Here is a 24,689-nt window from a genome sequence, read left to right on the forward strand (position 1 = left end):
TAAACACTTCCGCTGGCTACTAAACTCCCTATACATCTGAGATGCCTTACAACGTGCTATTCAGAAGAGATCTCCGCCAGTTCGTACTCTTACGGATTTATGGACAACCCTGCAGAATTCATGGCGTCAATTTCCTCCAGCACAACTTCAGACATTAGTCGTCCATGCCACGTCGTGTTGCGGCACTTCTGGGTGCTGGCGGGGGCCGTACAAGAAATCAGGCAGGTGTTCCAGTTTCTTTGGCTCTTCATTGTATGTCACTGGCTGTATGGTTTGTGCTTTTAAGTGTGTACTAAATGAAAATAGGTTCGTGCTAGTCGGATTCAGATGTTCTTTAAATGTTGTTTTTAAATTTCGTCCAGTTTTTCGATAGTAATTTTCTCACAGTTACTGTATTCTAACTTCTAAACACCTGGACGTGTAAATATTTACAGGATTTTTCTGTGTTACAACAAATTTGTGATAGCAGTGCGTTGCGTGTTTTGAAACCAGTTTTTATATTGGTTTTCTGTAGGGCAAGTCGAATTTTAACTGATATGTTTCTTTAGTATGGTATGGTGCTGAAATGTGTATTTTTGCTAAAATGTGTCCTTGTTAAAGTAATGTTGTCTTTTATTTTTGTTTCATTTGTATGTAATTTTCTGGTATAAATTTTGCCGCTTGTAGTGGTATCATAACCACTATTCTTCTCAAAATTATACTTACACTTCAAAATACCAACCTAAAAACTGCCTCCAGACCATGCGACACGTTGCGATCGCAAACTTATCGTAACGTAGAACAACACTTTAAATTTACACATTCAGGAGTTTGTAAGCTAAAATTCGAAACTTATGAGAAAATAGGACAAGCTGGACGAAAATTCAAAACAAGATTTAGAGTCATAACCCTAACTGGCAGAAACCTATCTTCACTTAGTACACAGTTACAAGAAGAAAATCGCATAGCCAATGACATAACACAACGCCCATCACTCCTACATACTGCCAAAAAAGAAAGCTCTTAGTTGTAGTTCCTTCATTGTAAAAACATTGCCAATACGCGGATAAAATTCTGTTTCGTTGCCGCTTCAGGTTTAAAACAGTAACACCACCGCCATGCCCCCAGTACCGATTCCTTAAAGAATCGAGCTGCCACGTACGATACAGCTTCAAACGTCTGATTACTTTAATAAAAAGTTTACGTTTAGCAAGTAAAACCTTTATGTTTGAAGAACAAACCTTTTTTATTAATTTCGGATTTTTCACCTATTAGCTGCCTGAAATATCCTCCAATAACTTTTCACGGATTGTTTATGATGTCACAACTCCTGAGTTAGTTTCTTTCAGCCGTTATTTCTCAGTCCACGAACACGTTTTTTTCCCTGTATTTTAGCATCAGAGATGTCGCCCAATGCAGGTACGTCTTGCATCATAGAAGCCCTTGCTGCGGGAGTTTTGACATGATGCTGGACATCAGCGTGCTCAACTATTTATTTTTTCAGCTGAATCGGTGTGGCAATATCTCTAGATGATAATTTTCTTGAATTAATTTCATCGAGACATGCAACAATCTTTAGTTCCTCATCCAAAGAATTTCACATATCATTTATTTTTCTTTCGTGTTAATGGAGAATGCAGTAAATTTCATCTGCTCGCGGTGGATAGCATAACTAAATGTACGGTCTCCGCACATATGGTCTTTTCAGTCTTTAGGATGTAGCAGATAGCCAACTGACTAATTGAGTTTTTTATTTCGATCTACTTCGTTAAGTTATTTTTTCTATCGTTCCTCTGTTGCCCTCGTAATATAATTGAATTGAGACGTGTTCAGAAAAAAATCCGAGACGTCGTGACCGTACTTTGTCGATTTTTAAGAACCAGACTTTCTCTGTCTTAGTCGAAGCACTGAGAAGGCATCAGGCTAAGGATTTATCGTCTTGCAAAAGAGGAAGTTTTGTGAGTTAGCGGGAAAATCCGCAGAAAGAAGCCTCCAGTGGTTTCCGATTAGGGCAGTTATCAGGCATAAGCTTCACAGAGCATTTCTCCCTGTTAATTAGTGGTTCGTTCACTCATTTGGTAGCTTGACAAGCTAAAACTCGGGGATTCCGAATCTCAAAGGATCCCCGACTTTGATGTACTTTATCGGCCGAAGAAGTACGAGATTTATCGCTTTGTCTTCGCATTCACGCTCAAATCAGCGGTAATGGAGGGAGGCCGCCGAAACTTACAGGATTCGACTCGAGAGCTGATTAACGAAGTCCACAAATTAACAATAAATCTTCGACGGCTCAAGAGGCAGAAACAAGAGTACTTTCACAAATCGTAGGAGTTTGCGGAAGAAGACCGCTTTTAAAATAATGTATTAACAGCTTTTAGGGCAATATACGAGCTGTGCATATCATTAAATGGGCATTTTAAGGTAAATATTTTAGTGACAGCTACGAATAACTAGGGATGTTCCAGCGCTTTTATGTTGACTGTTCTTATGCTTTGTTTGCATTTGTGTATTCATTGCAGTTTTATTTTTGGATCCACTGCAACCAAACATGAGAGCAATTCATATGAACCGCTCTTGAGAATATCAGATCTAAGGACTACACCATAAGGAAGAGCAAGTCGCTAATGAGAAGGCCAATGTCAGATACCGAAACGCAGCAAACGTAGATATTAAGGAATGCAATCGAACATTGCCTCGACACCCTGGCTCAACATAGTTAAACAAGATATTTGTAAGCTTCATAAACTGCACAGAATTCAATCGCGGATTATTTCTTAGTCACTACCATCTAATTCAGGCTTTAAACGATTCTTATTGTAAATGTGATTGAGTAACAAGAGGAGGGATAAATCACACTTCTTTTCACATGCAGCCTGAATGTAAACTAGCAAACGGAATTCTTAATACACGTATTCAGGTATCAGCTTGATTAATCTTCTAATGTGGCAATTTACTTTCATAAATGTGATACATTTATTTTTTCAATTTCGAGCATACACACACACACACACACACAAACATACACACACACACACACACACACACACACACACAAACACACACACACACACACACACACACACATACACACACATACACTGAATCAGTAAGAGATGGTTGTACGACCTAAAGATCAAAAGCCAGTAATGAAAAAAAAAATCCCGAAATGGGTGTACATGCTGCACTTACGCGCACATGTTTTTGTAATATGGGACGTTAATAACACTATATTTCCGTATTTTCGTCAATGGATTTGTTCGATGGTCCAGTTGTTAAAGATAATAGTCAGATTTTGCTACAAGGAAAATGCATAGGGCTCTGTTTCGTCGAAGTGACACCATGTCACTTCACCGTAAACCAACGTATGAATTGAATGGATTGTCTCTTACAGCCTGCTATGTTGACAGACACAAGCCCACTTACCCACAAGATGGCTCCACAGAGTCTGAATTTCCTATCGCGCAACGGCCAGTAAAATATTCCTCATTCCCTGCTTAATTTTTTCACGACTTTACCGAACCATTGCGCATAGGCCGGCCTACAAAAAAGTTTACCCGTCACTTTCCTTTCTAACGCTCAGACGTTTGTAATCTCATATCGTCAAAGCGAAAAGTGGTGACGAGGAACTCATGACCAGCCTTTTTCTTAATCTAATTAACTGCCGATATGAACAAAATAATTATATCTATTTCGAATAAAACTATACTCCTTATTTGGGTTCTTAATAGCAGTTGTCGTTAAAACAGAAAATTATGAAGTAAATTTGCATTTAAACTTGAGAATCTCTCTCTCTCTCTCTCTCTCTCTCTCTCTCTCTCTCTCTCTCTCTCTCCCCTCTCTCTTTCTTCCTCTCTCTCTCTCTCTCTCTTTACGACTCTGACGCGAGAGAAGCAAGAAGGAAAACAGCTGTAGTTACCAGAAGCTGGACAGAACAGCAGTGTGTATGTGTCGTTCGGAATTCATGGCAGCGTGCAACAGAGCGGAGACCGTTTTTTAGACAAAGTAAGTTCACTTCTCTGGGCAAGTTGCTTCAGCCCTGACTGATGCTTCAGGCATCAACATATTTTTCGATCTATTTCATGCTTAGTGTCGGACTTTATTCTAAGAAACAGTTGCTATGTCTTTCTATCGACTGCTCAAATATTAGAGCGGTGCGAGAATCGAAATTGGTCTGGACGGTTGTGGAACAGCTTTTCAGATGAATTCCAGTTCAGTATGACAAGCGGTTCTTGTCACCAGCAGGTGTAGAGGGAATATCGCCGTAGTACTGCACATAGTGGTCAGCCCTGAATTCGTTCTCTCCGACGACAGGATTTTCTAGTATTGGTCATCCCGTGGATAGTGAGGCAGTGGACAGTACAGCTTAAACAACTGCGGCGTTACCTTTGGTCTTTGCTGTTGATAATGTATTTCTTCGTTTAAGCTACGTAGATTCAACTACACTGCAAGTTTGACATAACGACGCTGTAACCATATTTTTCAGCAGTGTCTGTAATGTCGTCAGGAAAAGTGCACTCACCACAGGTCACTAGGAAGCAGCGATTTTTGTTACAAGAAAACGCTGTTTATCGCCTATTGGTGCGTTGTTGTAGTAAAACACATATATGACATTTAGAGGCCCTGATAGTACGACTCACATTTAATAGACGTTTTTGGTTTCGGGTGTCTGCTTGTTGCAGACGAAATTGTTTATCTTTTGGCCCAAAGACACATGCACTTCTAAGCTTTGGTTATCAAAGAAGTGACATTATGCAGTGTTATATGCCTTTTTTCTTGATCTATTAAAAACCAAGCCAACGGCCTTGCCGCAATGGTAACACCGATGCCCGTCAGATCACCGAAGTTAAGCGCTGTCGGGCTGGGCTTCACTTGGATGGGTAACCATCCGGTCTGCCCAGCGCTACTGGCAAGCGAGATGCACTCAGCCCTTGTGAGGCAAACGGAAGAGCTGCATGATTGAGAAGTAGCGGTTCTGGTCTCGTAAACTGGCGTACTGCCGCGAGGGCTGTGTGCTGACCAAATGCCCCTCCGTATCCCCAGCCAGTGACGCTTTCGGGCTAGGCAAGCTGAAAAGCTACTTGATTGAGAAGTTGCGGCTCTGGTCTAGTAAACTGACACGGCTGGGAGAGCTGTGTGCTGAGCACATGCACCTCCATATCTCCATTCAGTGACGCCTTCGGGCTGAGGATGACGCGGCGGCCGGTCGGTGCCGTAAGGCCTTCATGGCCTGTTCGGGCGGAGTTTTTTTGGAAATGTTTTTTTTGGAAATTTGTGATAAGGTCGTATGGGACCAAACTGCTGAGATCATCGGTCCCTAAGCTTACACACTACTTAATCGAACTTAAACTAACTTGCGCTGAGGACAACACACACACCGACGCCCGAGGGAGGACTCGAACCCCCGACGGCGGGAGCCGCGCGGACCGTGACAAGACGCCATAGACCGCGCAGCTACTCCGCGCGGCGTTTTTTTTCTATTTTGTTAAAAACTGTTATCTACGTGGAAGAGAGAAAAAAATGTATATACATTTAATCTGTCCATATTTGCCATATTATTGGCTGACAGCACGAGCAAGTAATTTTTATTTACTTTTTTTTCATCAATCTTCCGACTCGTTTGATGCGCCCCGCCACGACTTCTTCTCCTGTGCCTATCCTTTCACCTCAGAGTAACGAACACCGTCCTCAGTCCTTTGTCGGATATACTGCAATATTCGTCTCTCCTTACAGTTTTTACCTTCTACAGCTCTTTCTAGTACAACGGAAGTTATTCCATGATGTCTAAACGCGTGTCCTATCATCTTGTCCCGATGGGTTTCCCATACGTACATTTCCTCGCCGATTCTGAGAAGAACCAAAAAAATGTTCAAATGTGTGTGAAATCTTTTGAGACAACTGCTAAGGTCATCAGTCCCTAAGCTTACACGCTACTTAACCTAAATTATCCTAAGGACAAACACACACACACCCATGCCCGAGGGAGGACGCGAACCTCCGCCGGGACCAGTCGCACAGTCCATGACTGCAGCGCCATGACTGCTGAGAAGGACCTCCTTACTGGTTACCTCGTCAGTCCACCTAATTTACAACATCCTTCTGAGGCATCTCACCTCAGACGCTTTTATGCTATTCTTTTCCGGTTCCCTCACAGTCCATGGTTCGCTACCATACAATGCTGTGCTCCAGAATTAGATTGATTTTTTTTCCCCTCATGTTAAGCCTGATGTTAGATAATACTATTCTTCCAGTCGGAAATGCCGTCTTATGCGTATGACGGTTTGGGAGTGTGTGTTTGTCCCCGCCAGTGTACTGGTAGGACGAAAGCGGGCTGAAAACTGTAAGCAATTTTGTTAGTACGCCTCTGTGTGCCTTTCACTATTTAAATGCTGCTTATTTCAGTTTCGGTGTTTGAGCTCCTCTGATGGCTAACGCTAGTCCGTAACGCTGATATTATTGGAGGTGTATTTTTCGAGTACCTATCTTTGATTAGCAATCCCTTACAGTGTGCATAATTTCATATTATATAGAATCGCTCTTGTAGTGTCGCTAAGACAACAAATATTTAAAAGTGCACCAATGTTGTGTGAATTATCTGTCATTCAAGGTGATGCTTGTACTTTGGCCATCCCTAAATAGTACATTTTATCTTAATTCGGCCATAAATGTTTTTAATGAACTATTATCACAGCAAAAATTAAAGTTAAGGAGTAAAATTTAAAGCTGATTCATTTCCATTACTTGTAGCTTGATTTAATTGTCTTTCTTGAAACCCGCCCATTCTTTTCTCTATTTAGTATTGTGTCTGGCACTGCATAATTGTCATCTGTTAACTAATAGTCTTTTATCTGTACTGCAGTTGCGCATGGGCATACGTTTGTTATTTAGAGGCTTGAAGAGGGTTATACTGTTGCTGTCATTTGACGTGTATCAGCATTTCTTTTTGTTTTGCAATTACGGACAGTGTTCAGTGCTACCGGCCAGTTTAGGCAAGCACCTTGATGTTTGGGCACAGGCAACAAATGTATTAGAATGGTTAACCATCATTTCAGATAGATTGGGCTGCTTGTATTCTTCAAATTAATGTATTCTGGCTGCCCTGTTGTTACGACTAAAGAAGAATTGAAGCGTTTTTTTTCTAATATTAAAACTCTAATACACTCCTGGAAATTGAAATAAGAACACCGTGAATTCATTGTCCCAGGAAGGGGAAACTTTATTGACACATTCCTGGGGTCAGATACATCACATGATCACACTGACAGACCCACAGGCACATAGACACAGGCAACAGAGCATGCACAATGTCGGCACTAGTACAGTGTATATCCACCTTTCGCAGCAATGCAGGCTGCTATTCTCCCATGGAGACGATCGTAGAGATGCTGGATGTAGTCCTGTGGAACGGCTTGCCATGCCATTTCCACCTGGCGCCTCAGTTGGACCAGCGTTCGTGCTGGACGTGGAGACCGCGTGAGACGACGCTTCATCCAGTCCCAAACATGCTCAATGGGGGACAGATCCGGAGATCTTGCTGGCCAGGGTAGTTGACTTACACCTTCTAGAGCACGTTGGGTGGCACGGGATACATGCGGACGTGCATTGTCCTGTTGGAACAGCAAGTTCCCTTGCCGGTCTAGGAATGGTAGAACGATGGGTTCGATGACGGTTTGGATGTACCGTGCACTATTCAGTGTCCCCTCGACGATCACCAGTGGTGTACGGCCAGTGTAGGAGATCGCTCCCCACACCATGATGCCGGGTGTTGGCGCTGTGTGCCTCGGTCGTATGCAGTCCTGATTGTGGCGCTCACCTGCACGGCGCCAAACACGCATACGACCATCATTGGCACCAAGGCAGAAGCGACTCTCATCGCTGAAGACGACACGTCTCCATTCGTCCCTCCATTCACGCCTGTCGCGACACCACTGGAGGCGGGCTGCACGATGTTGGGGCGTGAGCGGAAGACGGCCTAACGGTGTGCGGGACCGTAGCCCAGCTTCATGGAGACGGTTGCGAATGGTCCTCGCCGATACCCCAGGAGCAACAGTATCCCTAATTTGCTGGGAAGTGGCGGTGCGGTCCCCTACGGCACTGCGTAGGATCCTACGGTCTTGGCGTGCATCCGTGCGTCGCTGCGGTCCGGTCCCAGGTCGACGGGAACGTGCACCTTCCGCCGACCACTGGCGACAACATCGATGTACTGTGGAGACCTCACGCCCCACGTGTTGAGCAATTCGGCGGTACGTCCACCCGGCCTCCCGCATGCCCACAATACGCCCTCGCTCAAAGTCCGTCAACTGCACATACGGTTCACGTCCACGCTGTCGCGTCATGCTACCAGTGTTAAAGACTGCGATGGAGCTCCGTATGCCACGGCAAACTGGCTGACACTGACGGCGGCGGTGCACAAATGCTGCGCAGCTAGCGCCATTCGACGACCAACACCGCGGTTCCTGGTGTGTCCGCTGTGCCGTGCGTGTGATCATTGCTTGTACAGCCCTCTCGCAGTGTCCGGAGCAAGTATGGTGGGTCTGACACACCGGTGTCAATGTGTTCTTTTTTCCATTTCCAGGAGTGTAGTTTCACGACTGTTTCTGTGGTTCTTTCATTGTTTGAGCTCTAAAGGCTCATTTTCTCCATACTTAATACTTAATTTATTTTACTGCCTTTACCTCGGTGCAGTTATCGTATTATGTAATTCCGAGTTGTTATAAATTCAAGACCACCGATTGTTCACGTTATTGTCAATCCTTTTCAGTTCTGAGTTCGAAATATGTTCCTTTTAATATGAATGATGTTTTAAATTACCCGAAGTCGAGTCCTTCCGCTCAACAACATTTGCTGATACCAGGCTCATTCACAATTCAACGGGCAGTTCAAGTGAGATCCAATGAAAAGTCCCATCACGTATGCACAGTGTCACCGAGGTAGATACTAGAGCACAACATGATTAGAAGTGATTTTATGTTGGCATCGCGGCCGCTTTAATTTGCTGCATGACGTCAGAGATTGCACGCGAGCGTCTCATATCTGTCTCTTCGGCACTGATATTTCACTATTGCCTTGACTGGTGTGTTGGGTGTTACCAGGGTTACCAACACTGTAAGACTGTTCGAAGTATCATCATTTGACGATATTAAGGAAATGCCGAAAGACTTGATCAAAATTTCTCCTTGGTTTAATGAATGTCAGCTCCATTTCAATGCAAGTGATTGCACAAATGCAAGAGAAAGCCCATAAGAAAGCGGAAAAACACGACAGTAGTGGTAAAATACGAGCTTCCTGCTTATCATTTGAACACACAAAAAAATAAGCACCCAGAAGACATGGTCGAAGGCCAACGTAGCTTAGAACATGCACACAGAATCGGTGGATACTTAAACGACTAGCGTTGTAGTTCTCTTTGATAGGTAAAGCGGTAACCAGACAGCGTTAGTGTTGTTCGTGTTTACCATTGTTACCGTCCGCCCCGATAGCTGAGTGGTCAGCGTGACGGATTGCCGTCCTACGGGCCCGGGTTCGATTCCCGGCTGGGTCGTGGATTTTCTCCGCTCAGGGACAGGGTGTTGTGTTGTCTTCATCATCATTTCATTCCTATCGGGCGCGCAGGTCGCCCAATGTGGCGTCGAATGTAATATAAGACCTGCACCAAGGCGGCCGGACCTGCCCTGTGCCTCCCGGCCAATGACGCCAAACACTCATTTCCATTACCGTTGTTACCAAGCTTGGTATCGCGTATATAAGGGGGCAGATGTTGAGTGATCACTGTGGAGGACTGGGGGATACCGCGTGCTCTCGAGAGACGACTTTGTCAGCACCTGATAGTATTTGAAAGGGTCCTCCATGTGGGTCTCCATTTGGCCCACTGGTCGAATCGCGCAGTATCCATATTTGTGGGGCATTCACATTTGGCAGTTGCTCGTCGTCAAGGCTCCGGTCGACGACAAGGGAGGATCACTGTACTGTGACACCATCTGCGCCTGCCATCCGAGAGCAAGTGGTGGACTCACTGCAAATTCTTTGTTACGTCTCATCATTGGTCGGAGACTAGCAGCAGCCGTAATAGGGAATTATTTTATTTATTTATTGCTTATTAAGCCTGGAAAGATTTACCTACCGAGAGACATGGCGCAGTGGTTAACACATTGGACGTGCAGTCGGGAGGACAACGGTTCAATTCTCCTCTTGTCCAAACTATTTATCGTCCATGTTTCACTTCCATAGATGGCTACACTCCATACAAATACTTTCAGAAACGACTTCCTGACACTTAAATCTATACTCGATGTTAACAAATTTCTCTTCTTCAGAAACGCTTTCCTTGCCATTGCCAGTCTACATTTTATATCCTCTCTACTTCAACCATCATCAGTTACTTTGCTTCCCAAATAGCAAAACTCCTTTACTACTTTAAGTGTCTCATTTCCTAATCTAATTCCCGCAGCATCACCCGATTAAATCGACTATATTCCATTAGCCTCGTTTTGCTTTTGTTGATGTTCATCTTATACCCTTCTTTCAAGACACTGTCCATTCCGTTCAACTGCTCTTCCAAGTCCTTTGCTGTCTCTGACAGAATTACAATGTCATCGGTGAACCTCAAAGATCTTATTTCTTCTCCATGGACTTTAATACCTACTCCGAACTTTACTTTCGTTTCCTTCACTGCTTGCTCAATATACAGATTGAATAACATCGGGGAGAGGCTACAACCCTGTCTCACTCCCTTCCCAACCACTGTTTCCCTTTCATGTCCCTCGACTGCCATCTGGTTTCTGTACAAATTGTAAATAGCCTTTCGCTCCCTGTATTTTACCCCTGCCACCTTCAGAATTTGAAAGAGAGTATTCCAGTCAACATTGTCAGAAGCTTTCTCTAAGTCTACAAATGCTAGAAACGTAGGTTTGCCTTTCCTTAACCTTTCTTCTAAGATAAGTCGTGGGTCCGTATTGCCTCACGTCTTCCAACATTTCTACGGAATCCAAACTGATCTTCCCCGAGGTCGGCTTCTACCAGTTTTTCCATTCGTCTGTAAAGAATTCGCGTTAGTATTTTGCAGCTGTGACTTAACTGATGGTTTGGTAATTTTCACATCTGTCAACACCTGCTCTCTTTGTGATTGGAATTATTATATTCTTCTTGAAGTCTGAGGGAATTTCACCTGTGTCATAAATCTTGCTCACCAGATGATATAATTTGTCAGGACTGGTTCTCCCAAGGCAGTCAGTAGTTCTAATGGAAAGTTGTCTACTCCCGGGGCCTTGTTTCGACTTAGGTCTTGCAGTGCTCTGTCAAACTCTTCACGCAGTATCGTATCTCCCATTTCGTCTTCATCTACATCCTCTTCCATTGCCATAATATTGTCCTCAAGAACATCGCCCCTGTATAGACCCTCTATATACTCCTTGCACCTTTCTGCCTTCCCTTCCCTGCTTAGAACTGGGTTTCCATCTGAGCTCTTGATATTCATGTAAGTGGTTCTCTTTTCTCCAAAGGTCTCTTTAATTTTCCTGTAGGCAGTATCTATCTCACCCCTCATGAGATAAGCCTCCACATCCTAACATTTGTCCTCTAGCCATCCTTGCTTAGCCATTTTGCACTTCCTGTCGATCTCATTTTTGAGACGTTTGTATTCATTTTTGCCTGCTTCATTTCCCGCATTTTTGTATTTTCTCCTTTTATCAATTGAATTCAGTATCTCTTCTGTTACCCAAGGATTTATACTAGCCCTTGTCTTTTTACCTACTTGATCCTCTGCTGCCTTCACTATTTCATTCCTCAAAGCTACCCATTCTTCTTCTACCGTATTTCTTTCCCCCATTCCTGTCAATTGTTACCTTATGCTCTCCCTGAAACTCTGTACAACCTTTGGTTCTTTCAGTTTATCCAGGTCCCATCTCCTTAAATTCCCACCTTTTTGCAGTTTCTTCAGTTTTAATCTACAGTTCATAACCAATAGATTGTGGTCAGAGTCCACCCCTGCCCCTGGAAATGTCTTACAATTTAAAATTTGGTTCCTAAATCTCTGTCTTACCATTATATAATCTATCTGAAAACTTTTAGTATCTCCAGGGTACTTCCATGTTGTGGTGTGCGTACTGTAAGACCTTCGGTGCACACACCATCAGATTATTTGACTTGTCGCTCTAACGAAGTAGGCGAGTGTCCGCAATATGTCTCGTGGTCTTATCGTGGCGTGTTTATCTTCTGCCGTTAGGTCAGACGATAGAAATACTACTTGCACGCTTAGAGTAGCAGATTGACGGTGACCAACTTTAAACAGAACTTGATTAATTTTCACACACATTTATTAAAATAATAAAAAGCATAGATGGTACGTAACTTGATTCTGGATGCTGTTTACAGTTGACAATCTGAAATTCCTTTGGTCTTGGTACGTTAATCTTACTCTCACATATCTCTGATACTTGACAAAGTGTCTATACATTTCTCTTCATGGCTATGTACAGGAATATGATAATCTTATTAGGCGCAGACTGAAACTTGACTATAGACTGGTACAGACAAATGCAGACTAATGCAGACTGACTAATCGGAGGTCTGTACACTCGTTATAATACCTCACGCGTTCATGTATCACTGCGCGAGTGTGATCCGCGAGGAGAAATGGTTCTACGTTAGCTGCGATCTCATTGGCTGCGTTACATATTGATACGCGGATCGGCGGAAGCAGAATTTGGTCCGTCTCTAGGATAGCGCCATCTCGTAGTGCGGAGACGGACGAGCGCTGCGCCTGCGCTGTTGTGCTTAGCGGGGCGCGCTCTAGTGGGAAAGTTGTGTACGCGTTGACTACGCGGAACTATGTACACAACACATGTATACAACCTTCTTTCATGATTCTTGAACCAAGTGCTAGCTATGATTAAGTTATGAGTTTTCCACTGTAGATGGATATTCAGAACTCATGAGAGCGCGATCTATTCGTGAAGGATTGCGAGTTAAGGGTGCGGTTCGGAGCGGTGGAGAAAACGGGGGTATCGGAGTCCCGCGGGAGGCGAGCGAGAAGGGTGTAGGGAAGAGCAGGGCCCCGGCCCAGACGAGACCAGAGCAGCCCAGCCCCCGGAGGCCGGCCGCGCAAGCGACGAGACCAATTCACGCATTTTAAAGACAAGTATTCAAACTGGAAAATCAATACGCACCTTTTACCGAAGCGGAGCGAGGACGCGCCTCGGCAGAGCACCAATTGAGCGCTCCGGGGAGGTGTGACTGCCGCCCGCAGGGGCAGCAGGGGGTTGGGGGTGGGGGTGGGAGAGGGGCCACTGTTTTCAGCCTGAGTGGGCGGAAACCTCTCGAGGCACGGCCGCCGTGACTCATCTCGGTGATAGCTCGGCCGCGGCACTCAGCCGGCAGCGTGAATGCGAGAGAGCTGGGCGAAGGGGTGGCCGGCCGCAGGGACAGCGGGGGAGGGAGGGGGGGGGAGGAGGAGAGAGCCCACTGGCAGCCACTGGCGTCTCGCGGCTTCCCCCCAGTGATCCAGGACTGCTCTCTCAATCCACCAATAAACAATGGCTCGAAGCACGCGTTTTGACTTTAGAGAGGATGAGCATCTCCAACAGAACCAAGTATTGGTAACACAATATACAGGGTGTTACAAAAAGGTACGGCCAAACTTTCAGGAAACATTCCTCACATACAAAAAAAGAAAATATGTGGACATGTGTCCGGAAACGCTTACTTTCCATGTTAGAGCTCATTTTATTACTTCTCTTCAAATCACATTAATCATGGAATGGAAACACACAGCAACAGAACGTACCAGCGTGACTTCAAACACTTTGTTACAGGAAATGTTCAAAATGTTCTCCGTTAGCGAGGATACATGCGTCCACCCTTCATCGCATGGAATCCCTGATGCGCTGATGCAGCCCTGGAGAATGGCGTATTGTATCACAGCCGTCCACAATACGAGCACGAAGAGTCTCTACATTTGGTACCGGGGTTGCGTAGACAAGAGCTTTCAAATGCCCCCATAAATGAAAGTCAAGAGGGTTGAGGTCAGGAGAGCGTGGAGGCCATGGAATTGGTCCGCCTCTACCAATCCATCGGTCACCGAGTCTGTTGTTGAGAATCGTACGAAAACTTCGACTGAAATGTGCAGGAGCTCAATCGTGCATGGACCACGTGTTGTGTCGTACTTGTAAAGGCACATGTTCTAGCAGCACAGGTAGAGTATCCCGTATGAAATCATGATAACGTGCTCCATTGAGCGTAGGTGGAAGAACATGGGGCCCAATCAAGACATCACCAACAACGCCTCCCCAAACGTTCACAGAAAATCTGTGTTGATGACGTGATTGCACAATTGCGTGCGGATTCTCGTCAGCCCACACATGTTGATTGTGAAAATTTACAATCTGATCACGTTGCAAAGAAGCCTCATCCGAAAAGAGAACATGTACACTGAAATGAGGATTGACACATTGTTGGACGAACCATTAGCAGAAGTGTACCCGTGTAAGACGCCGATCATTTGCTTCGAACGTCTTCCTGTCGGGACACCTTCGTTCTGGAAATCTCTCTCGATACAAACGTATCGCGCCACGGCTATTGCCCCGTGCTAATCCATACATCAAATGGGCATCTGCCAACTCCGCATTTGTAAACATTGCACTGACTGCAAAACCACGTTCGTGATGAACACTAACCTGTTGATGCTACGTACTGATGTGCTTGGTGCTAGTACTGTAGAGCAATGAGTCGCATGTCAACACAAGCACCGAAGTCAACATTACCTTCCTTCAATTGCGCCAACTGGCGGAGGATCGAGGAAGTACAGTACACACTGACGAAGCTAAAATGAGCTCTAACATAAAAATTAAGCGTTTCCGGACACATGTCCATGTAACATATTTTCTTTCTTTGTGTGTGAGGAATGTTTCCTGAAAGTTTGGCCGTACCTTTTTGTAACACCCTGAATACAGTTCCACACAGTAAATGGAATGACACCATTAATAAATATAGACTTCGATCAGAAATCGGTAGCTAAGGTAGAATACTCAAAATTTCTAGGTGTATGCATTGATGAGGGGTTGAACTGTAAAAAAACACACTGAAGATCTGCTGAAACGTTTGAGTTCAGTTACGTATGCTGTTAGGGTCACTGTAAATTTTGGCGATATACCGGGTGATCAAAAAGTCAGTATAAATTTGAAAACTGAATAAGTCACGAATAATGTAGATAGAGAGGTGCAAATTGACACACATGCTTGGAATGACATGGAGTTTTATTAGAACCAAAAAAGTACAAAAGTTCAAAATATGTCCTACAGATGGCGCTTCATCTGATCAGAATAGCAATAATTAGCATAACAAAGTAAGACAAAGCAAAGATGATGTTCTTTACAGGAAATGCTCAGTATGTCCACCATCATTCCTCGACAATAGCTGTAGCCGAGGAATAATGTTGTGAACAGCACTGTAAAGCATGGCCGGAGTTACGGTGAGGCATTGACGTCGGATGTTGTCTTTCAGCATCCCTAGAGATGCCGGTCGATCACGATACACTTGCGACTTCAGGGTACCCCAAAGCCAATAATCGCACGGACTGAGGTATTGGGTCCTGGGAGGCCAAGCATGACGAAAGTGGCGGCTGAGCACACGATCATCACCAAACGACACACGCAAGAGATCTTTCACGCGTCTAGCAATATGGGGTGTTTTTTTTTGTTCTAATAGAACCCCTTGTCATTCCAAGCATGTGTGTCAATTTTTACCTCTTTATCTACATTATTCCGTGGTTTATTAAGTTTTCAAATTTATACTGAGTTTTTGATCCCCCAGATACATCTCAGTAAATTAGCTTACCACGCCTATTTTCATTCTCTGCTTTCGTATGGCATCATATTCTGGGGTAACTCATGATTGAGTAAAAGAGTATTCATTGCACAAAGCGTGTAATCAGGATAATTGCTGGAGCTCATCCAAGATCATCCTGCAGACACTTATTTAAAGAGTTAGAGATCTTCACTACAGCCTCACAATATATATATTCACTTACGAAATTTGTTAGTAACAATCCGAACGAACTCAAAAGGAATAGCAGTGTACATGGCTACAACACTAGGAGAAAGGATGATCTTCACTACTCAAGGTTAAATCTAACTTTGGTTCAGAAGGGGATAAATTATGCCGGCCGGAGTGGCTGTGCGGTTCTAGGCGCTACAGTCTTGAGCCGAGCGCCCGCTACGGTCGCAGGTTCGAATCCTGCCTCGGGCATGGATGTGTGTGATGTCCTTAGGTTGGTTAGGTTTAATTAGTTCTAAATTCTAGTCGACTGATGACCTCAGAAGTTAAGTCGCATAGTGCTCAGAGCCATTTGAACCATTTTGGGTAAATTATGCTGCTACAAAAGTCTTTGGTCACTTACCTAATAGCATCAAAAGTCTGACAGATAGCCATATAGCATTTAAAAGCAAATTAAAATAATTTCTTAATGGCAGCTCCTTCTACTCATTAGATGAATTTTTGGATATTGTGAGTAGGTAATTTCCCCGAGCCCCACAAAAAAGAAAAAAAAATTAGAGATATTTGGTGTCATGTAATATTTTATGTACTGTAATATCTTGTATAGACACCTTTTATTAACCTGACACGTTCCACATCATTACGAAGTGTCGTATTCATGATCTATGGAACAAGTACTAATTTAATCTAATCTGTTGGAACTTCAGCGATTGTATAGGGTGCCTCAAAGTTTATATTTGATGTGTCAAAATAAAAGAGAGATTGAAGTCTATCGACAAATTCATTATTTATTATTAAAATATACAGTTTAGGTATTTCTTCTTAAAAATAACATCACTTAAATGCAATCCAGTACGCCTATGGCACTTATTTAAACGATGAACAAAATTTTGTATGATGGCTCGTCATGTAGACACTGGAATGGCTGCCACTTCGCTACGCATATTTTCTTTTAGTTGCTCCAGGTAAGTTGGACATATCCCCACAAGAAAAAAATCCACTGGGGTCAAATCTGGACTGCGCGAGGGCCAATTTATGTTACCCTTGCTGAAGATCAGTTAGTCAGGAAAAATTACACGAACTCGCAGTATAAATACATTGGATGTGTGTGTTGGGTGCGTCTTACTGAAACCATGTTTTTCTGTTACAACCAGGAAAATTACACAATTCAGGTGAGAGGTGGCCATTGTCTTCAGCAATGGCAACTCTCACTTATATCTGTAATAATGTAACAATATTTAATGCAATAGACTTCGTGTTTTTCTGAGAACACGAGTTTGATCGTAATAATATCATTTTTTGATCGTAATGATATAATTTAATTTACTTCGCACACAGTTATTGTCGGTGTCTGCAAACCAACAAGTTATAAAAAAATGACCAGAGGAATCGAACTGTTTTTATTGAATGAATGAGTTAAGAATTCCCACTGTTTCCTATATTTCCTTATCACATTGAGGCCACAGCAGGAGGGAGAAAGAAATTGAATGTATGAAAATAACTGCAGGCAGAATGTTTTGGGAGAGAATAAGGATGGAACGACATTTAGCAATTGTGGGTGTACGATAGGGAAGAACTAGTCGATAGGCAGCGGTTATGGAAGCTCTGAAACTTCAGCCTTTAGCTGTAGCGAGGTGTAGGAAGGGTTGGATAGTTTGCGAAACTTACGTTTCAGTCTTTGGGAGGCAAAGCGCGGGATCCTTCTCATTGTGTAGAAGGGAGGTTTGACTGGCAACTTTAAACCGGGAAAATTCTGGGCTGATGATTGGTTGGGAGCCGCCCCCACCATGAGCGGTCAGGCGAGCAGAACAGTAGCGTGGGTCCGAGTCGTAAAATTGCTGCTGAAGACTTGGACGAGAGAGGACGCTTTTTTGAGGTGGGTCGAGCGATGCTCGATCTGAGTGTGGGAAATGTGATATATTTATGATTAATGGTTTCAAATTAGGTGAACAACCCTCTTTTTGCAGCTAGACGTAAATTAATATTAATATTTTGGGGGAACGAAATTTATTTAGGTAGGTAATGTGTAATAGTACACTCCTGGAAATTGAAATAAGAACACCGTGAATTCATTGTCCCAGGAAGGGGAAACTTTATTGACACATTCCTGGGGTCAGATACATCACATGATCACACTGACAGAACCACAGGCAAATAGACACAGGCAACAGAGCATGCACAATGTCGGCACTAGTACAGTGTATATCCACCTTTCGCAGCAATGCAGGCTGCTATTCTCCCATGGAGACGATCGTAGAGATGCTGGATGTAGTCCTGTGGAACGGCTTGCCATGCCATTTCCACCTGGCGCCTCAGTTGGACCAGCGTTCGTGCTGGACGTGCAGACCGCGTGAGACGACGCTTCATCCAGTCCCAAACATGCTCAATGGGGCACAGATCCGGAGATCTTGCTGGCCAGGGTAGTTGACTTACAACTTCTAGAGCACGTTGGGTGGCACGGGATACATGCGGACGTGCATTGTCCTGTTGGAACAGCAAGTTCCCTTGCCGGTCTAGGAATGGTAGAACGATGGGTTCGATGACGGTTTGGATGTACCGTGCACTATTCAGTGTCCCCTCGACGATCACCAGTGGTGTACGGCCAGTGTAGGAGATCGCTCCCCACACCATGATGCCGGGTGTTGGCCCTGTGTGCCTCGGTCGTATGCAGTCCTGATTGTGGCGCTCACCTGCACGGCGTCAAACACGCATACGACCATCATTGGCACCAAGGCAGAAGCGACTCTCATCGCTGAAGACGACACGTCTCCATTCGTCCCTCCATTCACGCCTGTCGCGACACCACTGGAGGCGGGCTGCACGATGTTGGGGCGTGAGCGGAAGACGGCCTAACGGTGTGCGGGACCGTAGCCCAGCTTCATGGAGACGGTTGCGAATGGTCCTCGCCGATACCCCAGGAGCAACAGTGTCCCTAATTTGCTGGGAAGCGGCGGTGCGGTCCCCTACGGCACTGCGTAGGATCCTACGGTCTTGGCGTGCATCCGTGCGTCGCTGCGGTCCGGTCCCAGGTCGACGGGCACGTGCACCTTCCGCCGACCACTGGCGACAACATCGATGTACTGTGGAGACCTCACGCCCCACGTGTTGAGCAATTCGGCGGTACGTCCACCCGGCCTCCCGCATGCCCACTATACGCCCTCGCTCAAAGTCCGTCAACTGCACATACGGTTCACGTCCACGCTGTCGCGGCATGCTACCAGTGTTAAAGACTGCGATGGAGCTCCGTATGCCACGGCAAACTGGCTGACACTGACGGCGGCGGTGCACAAATGCTGCGCAGCTAGCGCCATTCGACGGCCAACACCGCGGTACCTGGTGTGTCCGCTGTGCCGTGCGTGTGATCATTGCTTGTACAGCCCTCTCGCAGTGTCCGGAGCAAGTATGGTGGGTCTGACACACCGGTGTCAATGTGTTCTTTTTTACATTTCCAGGAGTGTAGGTGATGCAGAAATGTTGCATTGCTTTGTGATAGTAATTCGCAATTTTGGGGTTTTATAACAATTTCGCGGTGAATAATCTTAATTTGTTGAGCAAGCAAGTTCATTAGGAAAAATGAAATATTTAAGTGCGTGTGGCAATTTACTTAGTTTTACACCTGGCACTCACTACGTGGGGCTGATCAAGAATCTTATAACTAGTCGAGGCACGAGTGCAAGGGACCTATAGCATGTAAGTAGGAAGTGTGTTATTACATGAAATATGCTTGTGGAATTAAGTACTGTTACAATTTTTCAATTTTCTTACATATCTGCAATCTTGATTTAGTAACGTGGATTCTTTGTTAAAGACACGTGGTATCTCGTGTGAAAGCGTGTGTCGAATTTTAGCAAACCAAGTGAAGATAATGCTTGCTTATTCATGTTTATTGGAATGTAGAGTCACGTGGGGAAATTTTCTGAATAATTAATACTGCAAAGCGGGGAAAGAGATTAGTAAACTGATACCGTAGCCATGAACTTTGGCTAGTAGTTCAACTTGAGTGTGTGTATTTTGTATGTGTAATTTTGAAAGGGTTTTGATACTTCAATAGCTGAAGTTGTGTCGCGAGTAGGGAGCAGTACAATAGTGGGTATTAAAGTGAATGATCAAATAGGCGCGGAATTTGTATGTGATAATTTTGGTTTTAGGTGGGATAATTTTGAGTAGAGATAGTTACTGAATGGTGAATATCGGAACTGCTAACGGCTCGATCCTTACGTTTCTCCTGTGCATATGTTGGTGTAGTAATTGTGTCTGCATGTTGATCAATGGATACAGTTGTGGAATATCCTTTCCTTCTGATACAAAAGCCTAAGTGTTCATCAACCTACAGACATACACGTGCAGTGTTGCGAACACTGCTGTTGTCTTCTTGGAAGGCGGTAGCGTCCGCAGCGTACTCCCACTGAAAATTTAGAAGAAAGAGGAATGCTGCGTCACCGAGAAAGTTGAAATGTACTTGGTGGTTCACGTTTACGGTAACCTGAATGAGTGGGCCAAACTCATGGTGCAAAACAGTCCCCAAATTATCACAGATCCACCTCCAGCCTGAACTGCTCTCCACACACTGAGGATTAAATGCATCACTGGGCAGTCGGTGCTTTCGACACATCGCATAACTGAAAAGAGACAAAAATCACGATTCATTGGCCCACACTACAGGTTTCCAACCAGCTACCGTCGAGGTGACTGGCCCTGTGAAAACGTCCAGGATTGTGCGTTGCTGTAAGCACAGTCATCTCTCCCAGATATCCGGTACCAAAATTCCATTTTATATTGTTCTTTCAGCAGTTTTCACTCGGAAGCTTGTTGCCTCTCGTTCACTGACTTTCATTCACTGACCGCAGCTATTTCTGTCGGATTTCAAACCGACTGTCATTGATGACACTCGCCTCCAGTCCGTATGGCAGATGAGTACTCAGAAACGGAAATACAAACAACGTATCAGACTAAAAAAAATCTTGCCAATCAGGGCCAGAGGACTGTGAGATGTCGACCGACCACCTTGTTGTCCTCCGCCATATAGCGCCGTGCGGATGCGGCATACAAGGGAGGAGGGTTAGCACACCATTGTTCCGACATTTATCAGTTTCCAAACGCTGGAGGCTCTACTTGCCACTCAAGTAGCATCTCAGTTGGCATTATGAGGCAATGTGCACCCCGTTACACTCCTCCCAACTGGGAAAATCCTTGGCAGAACCGAGAATTGAACTCGGGACTGCCGGCCGCTGTGGTCGAGCGTTTCTAGGCGCTTCAGTCCGGAACCGCGCTATTGCTACGGTCGCAGGTTCGAATCCTGCCTCGTGCATGGATGTGTGTGATGTCCTTAGGTTAGTTAGGTTTAAGTAGTTCTAAATCTAGGGGACTAATGACCTCAGATGTTAAGTCCCATAGTGCCTAGAACCATTCGAACTAGGGACTTCCTCGTGGTAGTCAGGGAGGCGGATGAATGAAGTCAGGGGATTATTATTAATGTAAAATTTCCGTGCTACTCCCTATTGTATCTTGAGGTCTTCTCTAAATTCTCTCACTACAGCAACTCCGCAATGTCGATATCTCTCCCGTAAAAGGAATTGAACTTTGTGAGTGCGGCCTGATTCAAGAACATTTGATTAGCTCACACGATGTGCAGAAATTTCGGTATTTTAATATATAGAAGTAGACAGTCTGTCAAATTTTACAATATAATATGAAAAGTGATAGATAACAAAAACGAAGATATTGACGAGAATGCCACACAACACTAATTAAAATAATAGCAAGTAAGATTTTATTATCTTTAGAAAGAGACAGGAATTGAAACAAGTGTGCACGTTAACGAATAGTCCATTACACACATCACTAATCGTTCTATTTGTACAACCAAGGCGGGTGGTGGTTAGGCGGTTTGCAAACACATTTCGATAGATGCTATACGCAGCCAGTTGAATGTCGCATTCAACAATAGAGCCAGGAATATTCGTATTTTCGGTGATGTTTATCTGATAGAAGTCAATGTAATTACAAAGAACTGAATTTTACGTTTGTCTTGTGAGCAGTGTGGGTACAGGAACAATAGCACAAAACATCTTTATATTCTGTTATCATATATAGAGCAGTACAGGAACTATAGCACAAAACATCTTTATATTCAGTTCTGTTATCATATATAGACAACATATTACACACTGTCGCTCAGGTACGTCTACTCAAATGTTCAATAATCTTGTGAGGTTATTTCAGTTTAAGCATGGCTCGAAATTCAGAGTCAACTGGATTCGCGAAATAGACCTTTAAATTTTAACTGTGTATTTGACACTCACGCTTCAACAACACTCGGAGGAATTTGTCTCAGTTTCACATTGGCTTGTCACGTCACCACAGCACCTCTTAGACATGCATCATATTTTTCATACCATCGTCCTGTATTAAATCACGTACCGCTATGACAAAAAATTGATACAAATTATGTTTGGATTTTAAAACTAAGTTCAATGTGTGTATCAAATAGATATAATGGCAAATGAAAATAACGCACTGCAAAATGGTTGCACATGATTTAAGTTTCTTTCATGCTTCGCTGTCTTTGACACCCTCATGTGCATGTCACAGCCTACCACTATTTTCTTTTTTTGAAAGTCGTACCTGAGAGAGATTTTGTCTTTAGAAAGTTTTTTGTATAATATGGCTTATGAAAGTGTTTATCCATTAGAAGAATAAACTATGATACTTTCTTCAATATTATTTTGCTCGTTGTGTGTACGCGTCCTTGTGTCAAACGTCGGCTTCTCTTACTGTCCAATAACAAAAAAAAAAAAAAAAAAAAAACCATTATGAATGCGTTTGAATTTTATCGAGAAAGGAAACCTTAGTGCTCACTCTGCTTCATGTGTTTTCCTTCCTTTTATCTGCTTAAAACCTGTCACTTCCTTCACCATGATCAGTTGAAAATATACTGTGTTTTTCCTGCCAGGTGTATTCGCGACCTCGGAAGCGAGACAGGTGTAGATGTAGACGTAGAGAGTGTTATTACAGTCGCTTGAATTTTGACTGTTTCTGGGCAACTTTTACTCGAACAGTTCTGAGCCCATCTCTAGCTACACGTCTTATATATGTCTACCAACACCGACAGCTGTGTGCACTGGATTCGGTCTTAAAAACAGACAGATAACGTTGTTCTTCAATTAACGGTTTAATACGGAACTGATACGCGGTTACTGGAGTGATATACCCCAAGTAGCAGCAAACCGGCGAGTAGTAAGCTAACAGACGTGAAAGACAGCAGTTCGAAAAGTAACAGCTGTACGTACATTTACACGGACGAAAATAAAAAGTGTTACACCAGCAACACCGTGACTGAATGCTGCCAAATTGATGCTCGAGTATTTCCATGCCTGTGGGATATGTTGATCTTGATGTGTGCTTATTTTCAATATAGAAAGCACCCATTCCTACAGATGGAGAATGGAGGTCGATGTACAGCGTATCCAGAGGACGTGCACGTCCAGTTTATCCGTATCTTTCGGACTTCGAGAGTGGTAGCATGAGGGACACTGGAGCATCACACAGACAGTTCGCACATACAGTGCAATCACAGCAGAACGAGTGCTGACGAGATGCACTCAGGACAACGGTATGGCAAGGGAAGTAGGGTTGGGTTCTTCCCATCATCTATGATAAGGTTGTAGGACTACTTGACTGGTTGTGACGATTAGACCAGATGGCAACAGAGGGAATCCGGGCTCAGGTTATAGGAAGCGTCGGGATCAGATTACTGAAGGCTGGGCTGAGGTGTCGAGTCGCCACGCGTCGTTTAGCACTGATACGGCAGAGACTTGTACAGTATAGAGTCAAAGTCAAATGTGACACTGAGAGGCGTTCTGCGGTGTTTGGTGCTGAGTGTAGCGTTTACTTGGGGAGGGCTGATCGGCGTGAATAAGTCCATACACGTTCTGGTGAAAAACCATAGGAAAAATGGTTCCAGAGACTGATACCTCTCCAATCATGATGACTGGAGCTACTGGATACGATTAAAGTCGTAAAACTACCATAGGCTACCGTAGACCATCATAAGTAAGTGAGGACTGTGTAGTTGTCGTAGTAGCTTTGGTCAGTCAAGATTGTAAACGCGTCACCTGTACCCCTCAACCCTTTCAGACCCGAAATTTTTCTGGAGGAAGAAAAATTTTTCGTTATGTGGTAGTGGTCTTTTTTTAATGATTTTAGAAGCAAGATTTATACAAAAATATGTACCCGTTTCCAAAACGTACTTTGTTCACTTGGCTTCACTTTAAGGACTAAACTAATTATGGAATATTCTGTATTGTAATAAATAGTAAAATCATCATTCAATAATTTCCATGTAAAATAACAACAACAATATTCAATTATACACTGGAATATAGCGAACCATGCATTCTGGTGGTCACGAGTTGCTGCGCCCAGCTACATTGACTTGCTGATATTTTTATAGTGATGCCAAACGGTTGGTAGCACTTGCGCGTGACGAAAAGGTTGAACATTTACAAGTGTGTAGCTCAGGTTCGCCTAGGGAAGAAATACTTTTGTTGCACCTAACAGACTGTAAAAGTTAATGTACACAATTGTAGCCAGAGGGTCTGGAAGGGTTAAGTGTGTTCCATACCTATTTATATTTCGACCGCTTTATTTGCGCACGCGATCAGTGTCTTACTAGATTTTTCGTAGAAACCGGAAGCGGTGAATCATCTAAAAAACTGAGTGACTTT

General features: G+C 44.0%; 1 protein-coding gene across 1 annotated transcript in view; it reads left to right on the top strand.

Annotated features, from left to right (window-relative positions):
• Positions 1–1,382: 1,382 nt before the first annotated feature.
• LOC124622823 (WAS/WASL-interacting protein family member 3-like) overlaps positions 1,383–24,689 on the top strand; it is a 112,439-nt gene continuing 89,132 nt past the window's right edge. The window contains exon 1 of the mRNA XM_047148614.1: positions 1,383–1,398. Within this exon, the coding sequence (XP_047004570.1) occupies positions 1,383–1,398 (16 nt within the window). The remainder of the gene's footprint in view (positions 1,399–24,689) is intronic.

This window comes from Schistocerca americana, chromosome 7 (assembly GCF_021461395.2).
Source record: "Schistocerca americana isolate TAMUIC-IGC-003095 chromosome 7, iqSchAmer2.1, whole genome shotgun sequence".
Lineage (NCBI taxonomy): Eukaryota > Metazoa > Arthropoda > Insecta > Orthoptera > Acrididae > Schistocerca > Schistocerca americana.